This window comes from Pipra filicauda, unplaced genomic scaffold (assembly GCF_003945595.2).
Source record: "Pipra filicauda isolate LSUMZ 115617 unplaced genomic scaffold, ASM394559v2 scaffold45_size4122338_pilon, whole genome shotgun sequence".
In the NCBI taxonomy this organism is placed as follows: Eukaryota; Metazoa; Chordata; class Aves; order Passeriformes; family Pipridae; genus Pipra; species Pipra filicauda.
Window position 1 is genome coordinate 3,873,944 of NW_024104598.1, and position 14,444 is coordinate 3,888,387.

Here is a 14,444-nt window from a genome sequence, read left to right on the forward strand (position 1 = left end):
AAAAAACCCAAACCTTGTCCAGCTCTCCCCCTGTGCAGAGCCCTGAGCGAACTTTAATTCCCTAGATTAAACATAAATCAATAAAACTGGGATTTTAATGAAGGTGCTGGGAAGGAACAGCCACAAATTACTGTCCTGGCTTGGCCCCCTCATGGGGCTCCTTTTCCCCTCAAGGTGTATGGACAAAGGTGGGATTTAACAAACCCCTTGGAGGGAAACCCCTCAGACAGACCCAGGCAGCGCCAGGAAACACTTTTGGAAGCTGCAGGGTGTCCAAGTGGGTTCCATGGCAGGTTGGGGATGTGGGATAAGTGGTTTCCCAGGCTGTGATGCTCCAGGGAAGCTCTCCCAGGCACGCATCCAGCCATTCCCATCCCTAGGGATGGAGGGACCCAGGACAGCTCATGGTGCTTGGGCATGGGTAGAGGGTAAGGGGGATGCCCAGCCCTAATTTAAGGTGATCCCACAACACTCACCCCTTTGCTTCTGCTCCCTGAGAGGGACCCAGCACCCTAAAAATAACCCATGGGAGCAGCACAGGTGCTTGGGAACTCGGCTTTTATTGTCACAGGACGCAGCAGCAGACAATGGGGTCGGTCACAACAGGGGGGACAAGGGAGAGGTCACACCACAAGGTCCCAGCACAGCCACCCTGAACAGCCACAGAGCCCCCAGCACTGGCAGGGAGGGAGGGAAACGTGAGCTGTGACCTGGATCCTTCCCATGTATTTCCTGCCCCATCCCTGTGCAAACAGACAAATTCTCAGCCCGTGGTGATTCTCCCTTTGGGAATGGGGAAATTAATGAACAGACACAGGGGCCCCTGCAAGCAACAGCATTTGTACCTCCTGGAATCGGCTCCGTCGTGTCCTTGCTGCTGAGCGGCAGGGCATCAACGGGAGAAGCTGCCCTGGGAATGCTGCTCTTCTGGGATGGAGAAGGGGGATCTGAGCCTAAGGGCTCGGTGTGCATCCGAAATCTGGGCAGGTCGATTTGCCTCCCCCAGGGATGGGCTGCCCCGGCGAGGTGGAGATGTCAGGCCTGGGGTGACTTGGAACCTTGGAAAGCAGGGAGCAGGTGGTGGATTCAGCAGGGATGGAGCATCTGCTGCCCTTCTTCCAGGGTTTATTTACAGTCTCACTAGAGGAGAGCAAGCCAAGGGGCCTGAAATGTTAAAAAATGGCTTTTTGGAAAAGCCAGGGATTAGCAGGCTTTTCCCCCCGCTGTAAACAGATCCCTGTTTGCTGTAACGTGCTCGGGGTTCCAGCCGTGTGCAGCCGGTCGGGAGAGGGGCTCCAGCAGCCCCTCCACAGCCGCTTCAGTTCGCAAATCCAGGGGAAAACCGGGATGGAAGTTCAGCCCTGGCCTCTGGCAGGGGCTGGAGATGGGCAAACCCAGCTGGCCTGGTTCTCTGGGGGACAGCAGTGGAGGCAGAGAGGGACACAGCCCCCTGTCACCCTCCTCCGTACGGTGCAAGGGTCTGGGGGCACTTAGGGGTGGGTGTGGGCAGGGATCACCCCCGGAGCAGCTGGATGGGCTGGCAGGGTTTGAGAATCCAGGGGGTTTTACCAGCCACAGCGGGCAGCAGAGGCAGCAGGGTCCATCCCCAGGGCAGGGACAGCTGGTGGCATTCCAGGAGCCAGTGCAGCCCTCAGGGTCACCCATTGTGGGGGCTGGATTTGGGGCGCAGACAGACACAGCCAGCTTAGGGCAGTAAGGAAAGACCCCCTGGATGTGCCTGTGCTGGATCTGAACCTTGCCAAAACACAGCTGAGCCTCCAAAGGTCGGCCCAACACCACTGAAGTCACCAAGGGCCAAGGTGCTGCTGACTGCAGCCATGCAGGAGGGGGAAGAGGGAACAAAGGGGTCAGAGGGATGAAGAACATCTTCCCTGCTGGCACAAAGCCTGTTTGTAAGAACCCACGGGCTCTTGTATCCCAATCCCACCCTCCCCACTCTCCACCTTCCCCTTTGGGGAGCCGGCACAGCCCCACCAGCCTCCCTTGACCCTGGGGCTGGAGCAGCAGGATGAGCCGTCCCGCCGTCCTGGAGCCAGGACACTCACTCAGGGATGTAGTCCCTGAAGGAGTTAAAGCTGAGGCTCCGGCCCACAGAGTTCAGGGTGGAGCTGGCCTGCATCTTGGGAATCTTCTCCATCAGCTTGGACACTGTCCTCCTCTTGAAGGAGCCCGGGGAGAAGTGCCCCTGCCTCAGCAGCTCCTGGTAGAGGCTGCTGAACACGGCCACTGGCTCCTCGTAGCTGTCCCGGGTGGAGATCTCGTAGAAGGGAAGCTTCAGGGCTTTGGAGAGGTTCTCGCCGTCCTCTGTGGACACCATCCTGTCGAACTGCAGGTCCTTCTTGTTGCCCACGATGACGACGGGGGGCTGCTCGGCGCCGCCGCTGCGCTTGGGGCTGGCGTGGAGGTGGTTGATGAGGAAGCAGAGCCGCATCACCTCGTCGAAGCTGCACCGGTCGGTCACCGAGTACACCACGGCAAAGCCGTCGCCCCACTTGATCTTCTCCTCGATCTGCAGGGAGTCCTCCTCCTGCCGGGGCAGACGGGCTCCAGTTAACGCCCCTGGAATTCCAGCACTGCCGGGCTGCGACCCGGAAAAACCTCCCGAGGGCCCGGCCCCGTCCCCGGGAAGGTTTTGACTGTGGGTTCGCAGAGAGCAGTGACCTGCAGGCAATGCCTGGGGCAGGGACGTGGTGGCAGATGGGGACGGCCATCAGCCTTGTCCTGGCACGGGTAAGGGGGGAATCACTGCTCCCTGGAGCCACCAGGATGCTCCACCGGCAGAGCGGTGCCACGCACCAGCAACGGGAATGTGGAAACATTCCCCTGAAGCCACACTGTGACTGACATTAGAGAGACATAAATTCACCAAGGCATCCTTTTTCTGAGATGGACACCATGAGGGGTATCCCAGACACCACGGGTTAAGGCCAGTGGGAGGGCGGGGATGGCCTTCCGTGGCAGGTTGCTCTGCTCCAGTGGTGTTCTCCCGGGCTCTGAACGGCCTGAGCTCACCTGTCCTGCCGTGTCAAGGATCTCAAAGTGCACCATCTCCCCGTCAATGACAGCCACGTGCCTGTAGATCATTTCTGGGGGGGACAGACAACAAAGGTGTGTGAGAGAACCCCAGGGGAGCAGCCACAGCCCGGGTGGCTGCGATGGAGCCGTGACAGAGAAGTGGATTTTCACCTGCTGCATCCCACAGCCCTGTGGCCTCTGTTTCAAGGCCACATCTTGAGCCAGCCCGTCTTTCCATGCCCAGGAAGGGCAGCCCTGTGCTGTAGCATCAGGCCCAGCATCTCCCATGGCACCAGAGACCCCAGGACACGTGGATGGCTGAGGGGGCAGCAGTGACTAAAGCGTGGGAGCAACATGGGGTCATGGAGCAGCAGAGGGAAAATGGATAATAATAATAACAACAGAAAGGGAAAAAGGGATTCAGGAACCAGGGAGAGGCCAGGATGGCTGGGGGCTCTGCCCACTGCCAGTCTGGACAAGGAGGAACAGGAGGGAATGTGGTGAGTTCGGGACAGTTAACTCTGTGACAGCACCAAGGAAAAGGAGTTTCCCTACCCAGAGTTGGATCATAGTCTCCAATGAATCTCCTGGTGATGAATCGTACGGTCAATGCTGGAAATAAAAACACAACAAAGCCTGTTATGGTTGTCAGATCAAACTGCAGGGAAACATCAGCTGCCTGAGGCAGGAGGGATGGAGGATGGATCTGTGGGAAGGATGAAGCAGGGATGTAGAGGAGGAACAGAGCAGGAACCTGCAGAATGGATGGAGCAGGGACCTGTGGGAGGGGTCCCATGAATTTCAGCCCAGTCTGTTTAACCTGACCCAGACACAGCACGTGGAGAAGGGAAGGCTGCTGGCACCAAATTTCATGGAATTCACCAAAAGGCCAAAGTGGGAGGAACACAGGGCACGGCAAACCAGGATCTCCTCCCTAGGCCAGCCATGCCTTGCAGGAAAGCAGCGCTGGAAGCGACACCAGGAGCTGGGAGAGGAGCTGAGCTGGTGTCTGGAGGATCAGCCCATTCTCGGTCCTCACATCCCCTCCCTGCTATGCCTGAGCCTGGGAATTCACATCCCTGGGATGCTGGGCACAACTGGGGACCAGTTTCATCCTTGCAAGGCCTCCAGCACCCCAGCCCCTTCTGATGCTGCCACAGCACCAACACAGGGATCTGCTCCTTTGCAACGATTTTTCCTCTTTGCAAGGGCAAGGAGCAGCAGGAGCAGCCACAGCTCGGGCAATTAAACCCCCTCATCCAATTACAGGTTTCCCTGTGCCAGAGCCAAGCCAGGCAATTCCCAAATTGCTGGCAGGGTGAGGGCTGCTGGTGCTGTAGCCTTGCCCAGCCACTCCATCAGCACAGCAAGGGCTCTCTCCTGGCTGCCTCTCATCAATCCCAGCCAACCAGGCTGAGGGATCCAGACCCTGGCTCCAGAGCAGGGCTGGGAGGTGGGCAAGCTCCCTGGGCACTGCAAAAGACCTCCACAGGCTCCTCAGATTTTCCTGTGAGAGGCAGGAAAAGCTTTGCCATGGTGCAAAGTCTCCAGACAGGAATTTCCAGCCATGGGGAGAGTGGCACCGACGCCTGGGGGGAAATTTGTGGTTGGGAAGCTGAAGAGAGTTCAGAAGCACGGGTGGAAGTGGTTCCTGAGCCATTCAAGCTGTTAATGATGGTAATGGAGATGGGAGTGAAAGGCAGTGGAGAGGCTGAGAGCTGGCTTGGAAAGGCAACAGGAGTGGAGAGGGAAATTAGAGGAAAACGAGTGGGAACAGGGGAAAAAAGAACAGCCAGAGCAAGGCAGGAGTGCGGATCCAGGAGGGAGAGGATGGAGAAGCTGCACACCAGGTGCCAGTGCAGCGGGAGGAAGGGAACAGAGCAGGAGTGTGACGGGAGAATAACCCTCAGCAGAACCAGGATGTGATGAAAACCCCTCCAGAAACACAAGGGGGGATGTAAAAATCCAACACCAAGCCAGCACGACGCTCCAAGCTTACCTTCCCTGTGCATCCTGGGGTCAGTTGGTCCCATCTGCCCATCAGCAGATATTCCCAGTGTCCTGCCCTTATAGACCCACACCAGACCAGTCAAGATCTGTGTGCTTGTCCCAGGAATGTGGCATCCCACCTAAGTCAGGCTTCCTGCTCCACCAGCCCCAACAGCTTCTCCTGCCTCTCGCAACCTGCCCGGCTCCTGTTTGGGGGATTCACCATCCCCTCACCCCCCAATCCGCCTGTGGGTTTAAACCTGCCCAGCAGGGAAGGGATTTGATGGGAAAAGCAGGTAATTTAGCCAAACTGCTCTGAGGAGATAACCAGGGATCCCTGCAGGAGGCACCTATCGGCACCTTCAAAGAGGCAATGGAATTATCAGGGGGAGTGGGACGAGCCAGGCTCGGTCTGTAGAAAGCACCTGATTGTGTGTCATATGTCAGGCAGCCACCCAAAGCTGGAGCACATGCTGTGGGATGAGAAGAGGAGCCAATTAGATTGATTAAAAATTGGCTGGAGCGCAGGAACAGGAGCGGAGTTGCCAATGGGGGAAGCGGCCGCAGGCAGAGCGGCCGTGGCCACCCAGCCTTATAAGGAGGTTTCTTTCCCCATCCTGAACATCAGTAACCCCGGGGAGGGCTCTCTGAGGAGAGCCCCGGAGCTGAAAGGGTTAATTGTGTATAGAACCTGGGCTCCAGGGGTGGCTGTGGGCTCGAGGGGTGATTTACCTGCCACGGGGAGGGCTGGGCACCTCCTGTTTGCTCTGAGCGCCTGCCCACGTTGCTGCCCTGTTTGTGCTGCTGTGGAACGGTGTCCAGCACCGATCCATCTTCTGTCCACGTGCTGCAGCAGAGCTCTGCTCTGGATTATGGCAAAGTTTACGCTGGGCAGCAGCAGCAGAGGATAACACAAGCCCTGGCCGGGCTGCGTTTCCAGCTCCCGAGGGTGAGACGCACAGCCCAGACCCTTAAACCACAGGGCTGCCCCCAACCCCCCTTCCTACTCGGAGGGTCTGTGACCTCAGATCACCACACCCTGAAGGTTTCCAAACTGCTCCAAAAAACCCCAAACTCTTTCTGAGAATTAAGGAGATTTTTTTCCCTCTTGCAGCTGCCCAGATATGAGTTACCCTCTGGTTGTTCCCACCCCTCGGCTCTCCCAGCCTGGTTCTGTGTCCTGCAGGGTGGACGCAGCAGCTCGTCCTGGTGATGCTCCAGTGTGGGGCCCATTCACATCCTGGGGGCTGCTCCCTGTTCCTGGCACACTCCTCTGCAGGAGCCACGTATCAATGACCTCCCTGTGCCCTGATTCCGTGGCCTCTGTCACCATCACACGGGCAAAAACCCCACTGCTGGAGGACACGAGTGTCGATGGCACCAACAGAAGCCACAGTTGAGCCCAACTGGAGGAACTTTTAAAGACCCTCAGCACGATCCCACCCGAAGCAGGAGGCGCAACAGACCCTGCAGGAAGGGCCTGAAGCTCCCAGGAATCCGCTCTGTGCTGGGTGGGATCGACACCAGCAGGAAGACACGTGTTCAGGTCGGGGTGGGGGTGAGCCAAAGGGTCTGTGTGTGCTGTACAGGCTCCATCTGCTCTGTCGAGGCCGAATACTGCCCTGGTGCTGCTCTGGGTACTGCAGAGCTGAGCCCCATCCCGTGCTCCTGTGCTGCTCATGGAGAGCTGGGAGCTGCCTCCTCTAATTCAATCAGGGAATTATAATTTTTCACTAGTGCCAGTTGCTGTGCACAGAAAAGCAACTCCAGCGGCTGCAACAGCCGCCGGTGCTGCGGCACCGGCACAGGTGATGCCTTTTCCAAAGGGGCAGGACATTCCCTTTCCCCGAGGACGTGGCAGCTTGGCTGTGTCCCAAAGGCTCCCCCAGGCTCTGCACGGGTCACGGATCATTGCAATAAACCGGTGCGGATCCACATGAATACACACCTTCCCCTGCCTCTGACCCCCTCCCGGCACGCTGGGTGCCGCCGAGGGCACCTTTGCCCCCAAGTGCTCACAGCCCGGGGTAGAGGAGTGGGAAGGGGGAAAGGATGATCCCCAGGAAGGAATACGGCGAAGGAAGGAGCTGAGATGCTCCCGGCAGAGCATCCCGAACCCCCGCCCCGACGGGCGCAGACGGAGAGCGCCGAGCAAGGCGCAGGGAAAGAGAGTTTTCCTGAAGGAAAACAGCCAGGGCGCCGTGCAGGAGGCTCCGCAAAGCCGCTGCGGGCGCCGGGAATGAGCGGCGAACTCCCAACACCTAGGAAAGCCCAAACCCGAGCCCAGCTTTTGGGAAAGCTCTCCCGGTCAGCGATGTGCCCCCCCCGGACCCACCACTCCCGCGCAGCCGGGGACCCCTCGGGCACGGGAAAACCCCCCGAGGGACGAGCCCCGGCTGCGAAGTGTCCACGCGGGGAACTCGAGGGGAGGGAAACTCGGTGCCCTCAAACGCCGTGAGCTGGGGGACACCGAGGTTATGTTCCCCATCCCGGCTTTCTAAGGGACACGGGAGGGTCGGTCCCTCTGCCCGGGAAGAAGCCAAAGGGGAGATACCGGGGGGACGCCTGGGGATGCCAGAAGGGTACCGGGGGGTGCCGGAGGGATGCCGGAGGGATACCGGAGGGATGCCGGAGGGATACCGGAGGGATGCGGGGATGCCGGAGGGGTGCTGGCGGGAGATGCCGGGGGGACACCGGGAGGATGAGGGGGAAGCCCCGTCCTACCTGTCTTGCCCACGGCGCTCTGCCCCAGCACGACGAGGCGCAGGGTGCGGGCCGGGCTGAGGCTGACGGAGCGGCGCAGGGGCCGCGGGAAGCTCATCCCGGCGTCGGGCCGGGGCTGCCCCGGGCTCCGCCGTCCTCCCCGGCGCTGCTGCACCGGCTCCGCCCCGGGGGCCGGGCTGGGCTCAGCCCCGGCTGATGCCGCCCTCCTACTCCTCGTTCTCCTCCTACCCCGTCCCGGAGGCTCTTCGGGAATCGTAGCTCAGTTTTCCCGGACCCCTCGCAGCCGGCCGGGAGAGCTGCTCACCGCAGAGGGGCAAAGACAGGGCTGGACGGGGCGTGGAGCGACCTGGGCCGGTGAAAGGTGTCCCTGTGCGTGGCAGGGGGTGGAACTGGGTGGGCTTCGAGGTCCCTTCCAACCCAAATGATCCTGTGATCCCACGAGTCTGTGAAAGTGAGGAAAGAATTGGAGAAGTGGTGCAACAACTCCCCAGCCAGGCAACCAACGGCCAGGGTGCTGCCTGTCCCTAAATCCCTGCCTGAAATCATGATTTCCTCCACGTCTGTGCATAAGACAAATTAATAAAGGTGAGTGGAGGTGGGTTAGCCTCAGCCTTTCCCCTCAACCACAAGCAGGGAAAGGAGTGAACCCCGGCTCCAACACAAACCACCGACTAAAATCCCCATGGATATCAAAGAGCAAGGACTTCACACCAGGCCTGGAACCAAATTTAGTGTGTTTTGGTGCAGCAGCATCACCAGGCTGTTAAACACCAGTGTAAGGGTGTACCCAGGAACAAGGTGTGCAGGTAACGAGTAAACAGCTCAGAGCAGTACCTGGAGCAGGCAGGGATGTGTGTTGGGTGTCCTGGAAAAAAGGGAAAAGCTTGGCAACACCTCAGCTGTCTCCATCAGAGCCCAGGACGCCACTGGCCTGTGGGGTGCAGATCCCAGGTGACACCAGTGCTGCAAACGCCAGCAGAAGGGACCTGGCCAGGAGTGTGGAGCCCTCAAATGCCCACACCAGGGACTCAGTCCCTTTTCCAAAGGCTGCAGCCATTTCTCTGGCACAGGGATCTCTGTCTGCCCATCTTGGGTGACTTGGCACTGGTGCTGGAGGGAACATGAACCCACCTGGTATTTATAGCCCGTATCAGATGTCCAAAGGGAACACTGCTGGTGCCTATGGAGACATCAGCACTCACCCAGCCCCGGAGGGTTATCAGGAGCACAGCTGCCAGCAGGATTAGTGCTGGAGAGGGGCCCAGGATAACACAGGGGCTGCTGTGGGGAGCCTGGAGAGAGAGCAGACCTCACCTAAACCCCCACTTTGCCATCACGTGTGTCTCCCTGTGCATCAGCCACCGGCAACAGCCTGGCTCCAGCTTCTCCAAAGACTCATGGCTACATCTGGGGCCCAGAAAACACCAGCGAGGCAATAAACCTCGGATTTCGGGACAAAAGCTGATTCCCAGCTGGGGAACAGCAGGGTGTCAAGAAAAAGAAGTCTCCGTTATGATCCTTCCCTATTTTTAGCCCCATTTCCTACGGAAATGAGATGTCTGCAATCAAGTCCTCTTCTTGCCTGATCCTCTGCAAACACCAGTTTTAATACATTGCCTGATTTCAGGCAAATGAGGGATAAGCCACAGAGAAAATCCTTTTCCTGCAAGTTGCGTGACAAAAAAAAATGGCCAAATTTCATGGAAAAGCACAGCCTGTGCTTTTTGGAAGGCAGGGACTGGCCAGCAGGTCCCTGGCTGGGGGATCCAGAGTAACAATTCCTGCTGCTCCAAGGAAGCCAGGCAGTCACACCTGTACACCTCTGCCTGCCTCAGTTCCAGGTGCATTAACAGGGCACGGATTTGCAGGGGTGAGGGAACAAACGGACAAGAAGCACGGAGTTAACGTGGAAACCACCTTGGGAAAATCACTTCACCTCCCTTTACGCCACCCCCAGGACCAGGCTGGATTGGATCACTGTGACCCTCCAAATCCAATACCAGCTGCTCCAGGAAAATACACCCCTGGATTCTTTAGGGAAAGATCAGTGTGGGCCCTGCAGCTGGGAGGGGGTTGTGTCCCCGACAGCACATCTGGGGACTACCCAGAGAAACTCCTGCTCCTCACGCACGGATCTCCCTGGCATGGTGGGAGCCACATGTGTGTTCCCACAGGAACACTCAGCACCACGTCCCACGTTTGCCAGGGAACATTTGGCTGGGTGACAGTGGAAACAGGACTTTATCATCTGCCATCACTGAGTAAGCCACCTGTGGCAGAGCCAGGTGGGAGAGGTGCAGGGGATATTGTTTTCTGCTGAAATATTTGCGGCCGGGCCATTCCATACTTGCTGTTTTATAAAGACATGGAGTCTGCTCTGGGAAAGAGGCCAGGGGCTCCCATGAATCACGGCCCTGCAAACAAAAAAATCAACTGAAATGAAAAGTTGGCCTAAAGCAAAGGACCAAATCTCCTCAGGCTGCAGTCTCAGATCAGGGGGATCCTGTTCTGTACTCCAAACCACTTCCCTACTGGATCATCAGCTATTTGACAGCTGCCAAAAAAACTGAACTTTGTTGCTTCTGAAAGACAGCAATGGCGTGGTTTTATTTAGTAAAGGGAAATAAAATAACAGCAGTCCCTTTTCTCTGCATTAGATGATCCAAAGGCACGGGATGCCAGCAAATCCATGCGGGAGCCAACTCCAGTTTTCAAAAACGACCAAGGCATCTCAAAGTATCTCCACAAGGTTTAGCTCCTCTCCTGAGCCTCCATTTCAAGGGCTCAAACCTGTTTCCAGCTCATCCATCACGTTTAATTGTCACTCACTGATGACTGCACAGACATTCCCGTGTGCGGCTCGGCTGCCGGGGGAGTTAATGCCAGATGGAGCCATCAGGGAATGCTCCCCGAGGATAAAACCAAAGCCATGCTGCCCTGTCAATAAGCACATTTTGGGTTGTTACAGCAAACCCAGCACCCCCAAGGATCCTCCCAGCCTTCAGGCCCTCACCTTCCTCATGCCCTCCGTGGACTCGCTCCGTTCCTTCCGAACCCGATCCCTGGCCCTGCTGCAGCTGTGAACCCATGTTCACATCCAGGATGAGGCACCAGGAGCAGGGACACGGATCCCAGTTGCTTCTCCACGTGCTATAAATAGCAAGAGGGAAAACAGATGAAAGGCCCTGAGCCCCAGCACTGCCCAGGCACTCCGGCTGCAGCCGGACTTCTCCGTGCGGGATTTGCATCAGCCCAGACCCGCTGGGGAAGCATTCCCTTTATTTTCTTAATAAAAGGCTGGTTTTTAGGCCACAGAAGATGATAAAACCTCTAGCACAAGAAAAATCCAACCAGCACAGGTTCCTGGTATCCCATTCTGTCTGTCACTGAAACGGATTCCGAAGCGTGTCCGGATCACGCTGGGAAAATAAATCTGGCTCCGCGTCAGAGTTCAAAGACGCCTTCACAAAGCCATCAGGGGAAAAAAAACACACGGAAGGGACAAATTAACAGCATTTCCCCCTCGCCCCAGGGCCTGAACAACATGTCCCGAGAGCTTTCCAAGCTGCTTTGCCACTGGATAAACTCCGGCAGCTCCTGGGGCTGGCAGAGCGTGCGATCCACGTATCCTAACGGAGCTGCTAAAATCCCTTTGCTGCCCTGTGGGTCCCCAGAGGAGTGTCCTGCACTGTTTTTCCACAGGAGCTGGCTGCTGGGAAGGAGGGCACTGCCACGGACCACTTCTGCCACGCTCCATCAGGCTCCACAAACAGTGGGGCTCCTCGCCGCGGGAAGTTTCCCACCGCGGGAATGGCTTTGCTCGGGAAGCTGGTTTTAGAACACAGAGCAACGTGCCCAGGGAAGGGAGAGGAACCCCGTCATGGAGGTGATTTAAACCTCCAGAAATGCTGCAAAAAGTGATCCCGTGGGATGACAAGGAGGGGCTGTTTCCCCTTCAGTCACGAGGATGATTCCACTGCCAGGATGTGAAACCCCGAGTCCAAGCCCCTCGAAGGTGCAACATCTGAAGCACAGAGGGGGGGGATTTGGAACAGGATCAGCCTTTGAAATGATGGAAACCTCGCTCTGAAGCAGCTGGACCCGAGGGGGAGGGAAAAACCTGCAGCCACAAAGGAATTCAGGTGCCACAGGCCACTCCTGAAAGGGCAGAGGAGGAAGTCAGGGCTGGGCTCAGCACACAGGAAATTAGGGATTCAAACACCTCCCTTGGCTCCTCCGGAGAGGGGAGGGCAGGAGGGACTCTGGGAGGACACACACCTGGGATCCAGGGAGCAGCAGGGCCAGGGATCCACTCAGCTGCACCCGGGTATTCCTGCCCAAAACAGGGGGATGCCAGAGCAGAGCCGGCAGCGCAGCAATGGCACCTCCTGAGTGATTTCCGACAGCTATTCCCGAGCAAACCTTGCAGCTGGCAAGAAAACAACGCTTCCTCAGTATGGGAAATGTCAGAGCTGCACAGCCAGTTGTCCTGCTGCCGCGGGAGCGCTGCCGGAATTCTTGGAAAGCACGAGAGGAGCAGCACAGGCAGCGGCTTTGTGGCCAGCGGGCAGGGATCAGCGCTGGAATTCGCTCAGATTCCCAGCAGATGCCCTCTGCTCCGGCTCTCCAGCCTCCTTCCAGGGGGGACAGACGCCACAGGGGTGGCCAGAGCCCAGGCCTGGTTCTTGTCTGACCCACGTGGATCTAACTCTGGGCAAAGGATCTCGAATTCCACCCGGATCCGACGTGATGTTCTGTCCTAACAGATAAATTCCCACCATGAATCAGTACAAACCCGCTTTGGTGAAAAATTCCTCTCCTTTTCTTATGTAAGTGCTATTTAGCACCAGGAAGAGGGTCACAAGGATCATTCCCCAACACATGAAGCCAGAGGGAGACCTGTGACTTCTCCATGGAAAAACAGGGATCTCTCTGCTTCCACCTGGAATTGCAAAATGCCTTTTTTTTTTTTTTTTAAATTCCCCTGAAACAAGATAATCCCCTTTTCCCTCAGTCTTAATGAATAATTCCAACAAAAAATGAACACTTTGCTCTAATCTTGTATTAAATTTTCAAACAAAAAAACTTTCTGATAGTGGTTGATTTTCTCTTCCCGCATTTTTCTCCCCCAAAACGCTGTGAAACCACCCTGATTTTGTACAGTATCTCACTTGGATCAGAATCACATTCCCAAGGGCTTTTTTGGGGGCTCAGTCTTACAGAACTTAAGCCACTTGCTTTTCTTTTGACTCCACACGGGCCTCTTCCCTCCATGTTTCCAAGCCCTGAATCTCTTGTTATTTCCAAGCGTTCCTTCCTATCTGGGAAGGACAGAACATTCCTGCCACATCCCCTTAAAGCCAAGACATGCTGTTTCTTAGCCCCAGCACCTAAACACAGAGGGACTGAGGGTTTCCAGTCCAATTCCTTCAGCTGCTTCCGCTGTGGATCAGGAACAGCCTGTATCCGGAGGAAGGCACCTCGTGCCAGCCCACAACACCCTCTCTGCCTGCTGCTGGGGTCTGTGGGCCCACTGGAATCACACCTGTGGGAGAAGGGGAGAGGTGGGAGATGATTTTTGGAAGGGTCTCCCCGCCCCTTCAGTTTTAAGAGCTTGGGAACAAGGATGTGATGATCCAAGTCATCCATCAGCTGTTTAAAACCGGGCGTCCAACCTCAGCAGCAGGGAAGGAGCAGCATTCCCAAGGGCTATCCATGCCAGAGGATCCCAGATAGGAAGGGGTGAGTCAGCCTCTGCAGATCCAGCTCAACCCAGGCCCCCATGTGGATCCTTCTCCGGCTGAAGTCAGGCAGGTGAAAAGCAAGCTGGCACCTCAAGTGATTTCCTGAAGGAATGGTGAGATTGGACACCCAGGACAAGCCCCAGATGGATCAAAACCTTCACTTTGTTCAGCACAGGGTTCTGGCGACCTTGGTCCCAGGAGGAGCCACCGTGGTGGGGCACAAGGACACCAAACATGGATTTCCTCCCAGCCTGAAGCAAGATGTTCCCTGGGGAAGTGACCAGGTGAGCAGGGCCTGTTATCCCTTCCCGTGGTGACTGCAGGGAATCCCACAGCTACCCCCCCCAAGAGCCTGCTGAGAAACTCCCTAAGAATCCTTCTGGTTGATACCCAGCCCAGAAACACCTACAAACCTTGGCTGGGTACACCTGGATACACCTGGCCTTGCATGTGCTGCTCAGAAAGGGACAGTGCTCAACATGCAGGCAAGGAAAACACCAGGATCTAGACAAGGAATACACTCAGTAGGTCAAAACCCAACTCTGAGATAGGCACAAACCCCTCCTGAGTGACTAGTGTCTTATTTTCAAGTGTTACACACGCAGACAGTGCAGTGCTGCTCACCTTCAGGAGGGCAATTTTCCAGCTCCATTTCCCACTGCTAATCCTTAAGAAGGATTTTCACCCCTTGCCACGATCTGGGAGTAGATTTGGGGGCCCTGCAGTCACCTTGTTTCACAGCTCCTTTCAGTCCCGTGGGCTGTGGGCATTCCCTGAAGCCACACAATGCCGGGAATTACACGACCAGAGCTTTTTGAGAGCCTGAATTCCTAAAGCTTCCAGAGAGGTGTGGAGGCAAAAGGATGCACCAGGCACGAAGAGGCTGGGCAGCCAGCCATGGATCCCAGGTGTTTAAAACTTCCTGGCAAATAAAAACCATCGAGGCTGAAA

At 56.8% G+C, this 14,444-nt stretch overlaps 1 protein-coding gene across 1 annotated transcript; it reads right to left on the reverse strand.

Moving 5' to 3' along the window:
* Nucleotides 1-524: 524 nt before the first annotated feature.
* Nucleotides 525-7,852, reverse strand: LOC113986334 (ras-related and estrogen-regulated growth inhibitor-like). Its single transcript, XM_039386014.1, has 5 exons — nucleotides 7,750-7,852; nucleotides 3,592-3,648; nucleotides 3,034-3,107; nucleotides 2,067-2,548; nucleotides 525-1,058 (listed from the first exon to the last, which is right to left on the reverse strand). Exons 1-5 carry the CDS (start codon nucleotides 7,844-7,846, stop codon nucleotides 893-895), a joined length of 876 nt encoding a protein of 291 aa, XP_039241948.1. The 5' UTR covers nucleotides 7,847-7,852; the 3' UTR covers nucleotides 525-892.
* Nucleotides 7,853-14,444: the final 6,592 nt, after the last annotated feature.

Coding starts and splice junctions, on each gene's coding strand:
- LOC113986334 (XM_039386014.1), bottom strand. CDS start 7,846: ATGAGCTTCCCGCGGCCCCTGCGCCGCTCCGTCAGCCTCAGCCCGGCC. Junction 3,649..7,749: donor GAGCGCCGTGGGCAAGACAG/GTAGGACGGGGC, acceptor TTTTATTTCCAG/CATTGACCGTACGATTCATC. Junction 3,108..3,591: donor AGACTATGATCCAACTCTGG/GTAGGGAAACTC, acceptor TGTCCCCCCCAG/AAATGATCTACAGGCACGTG.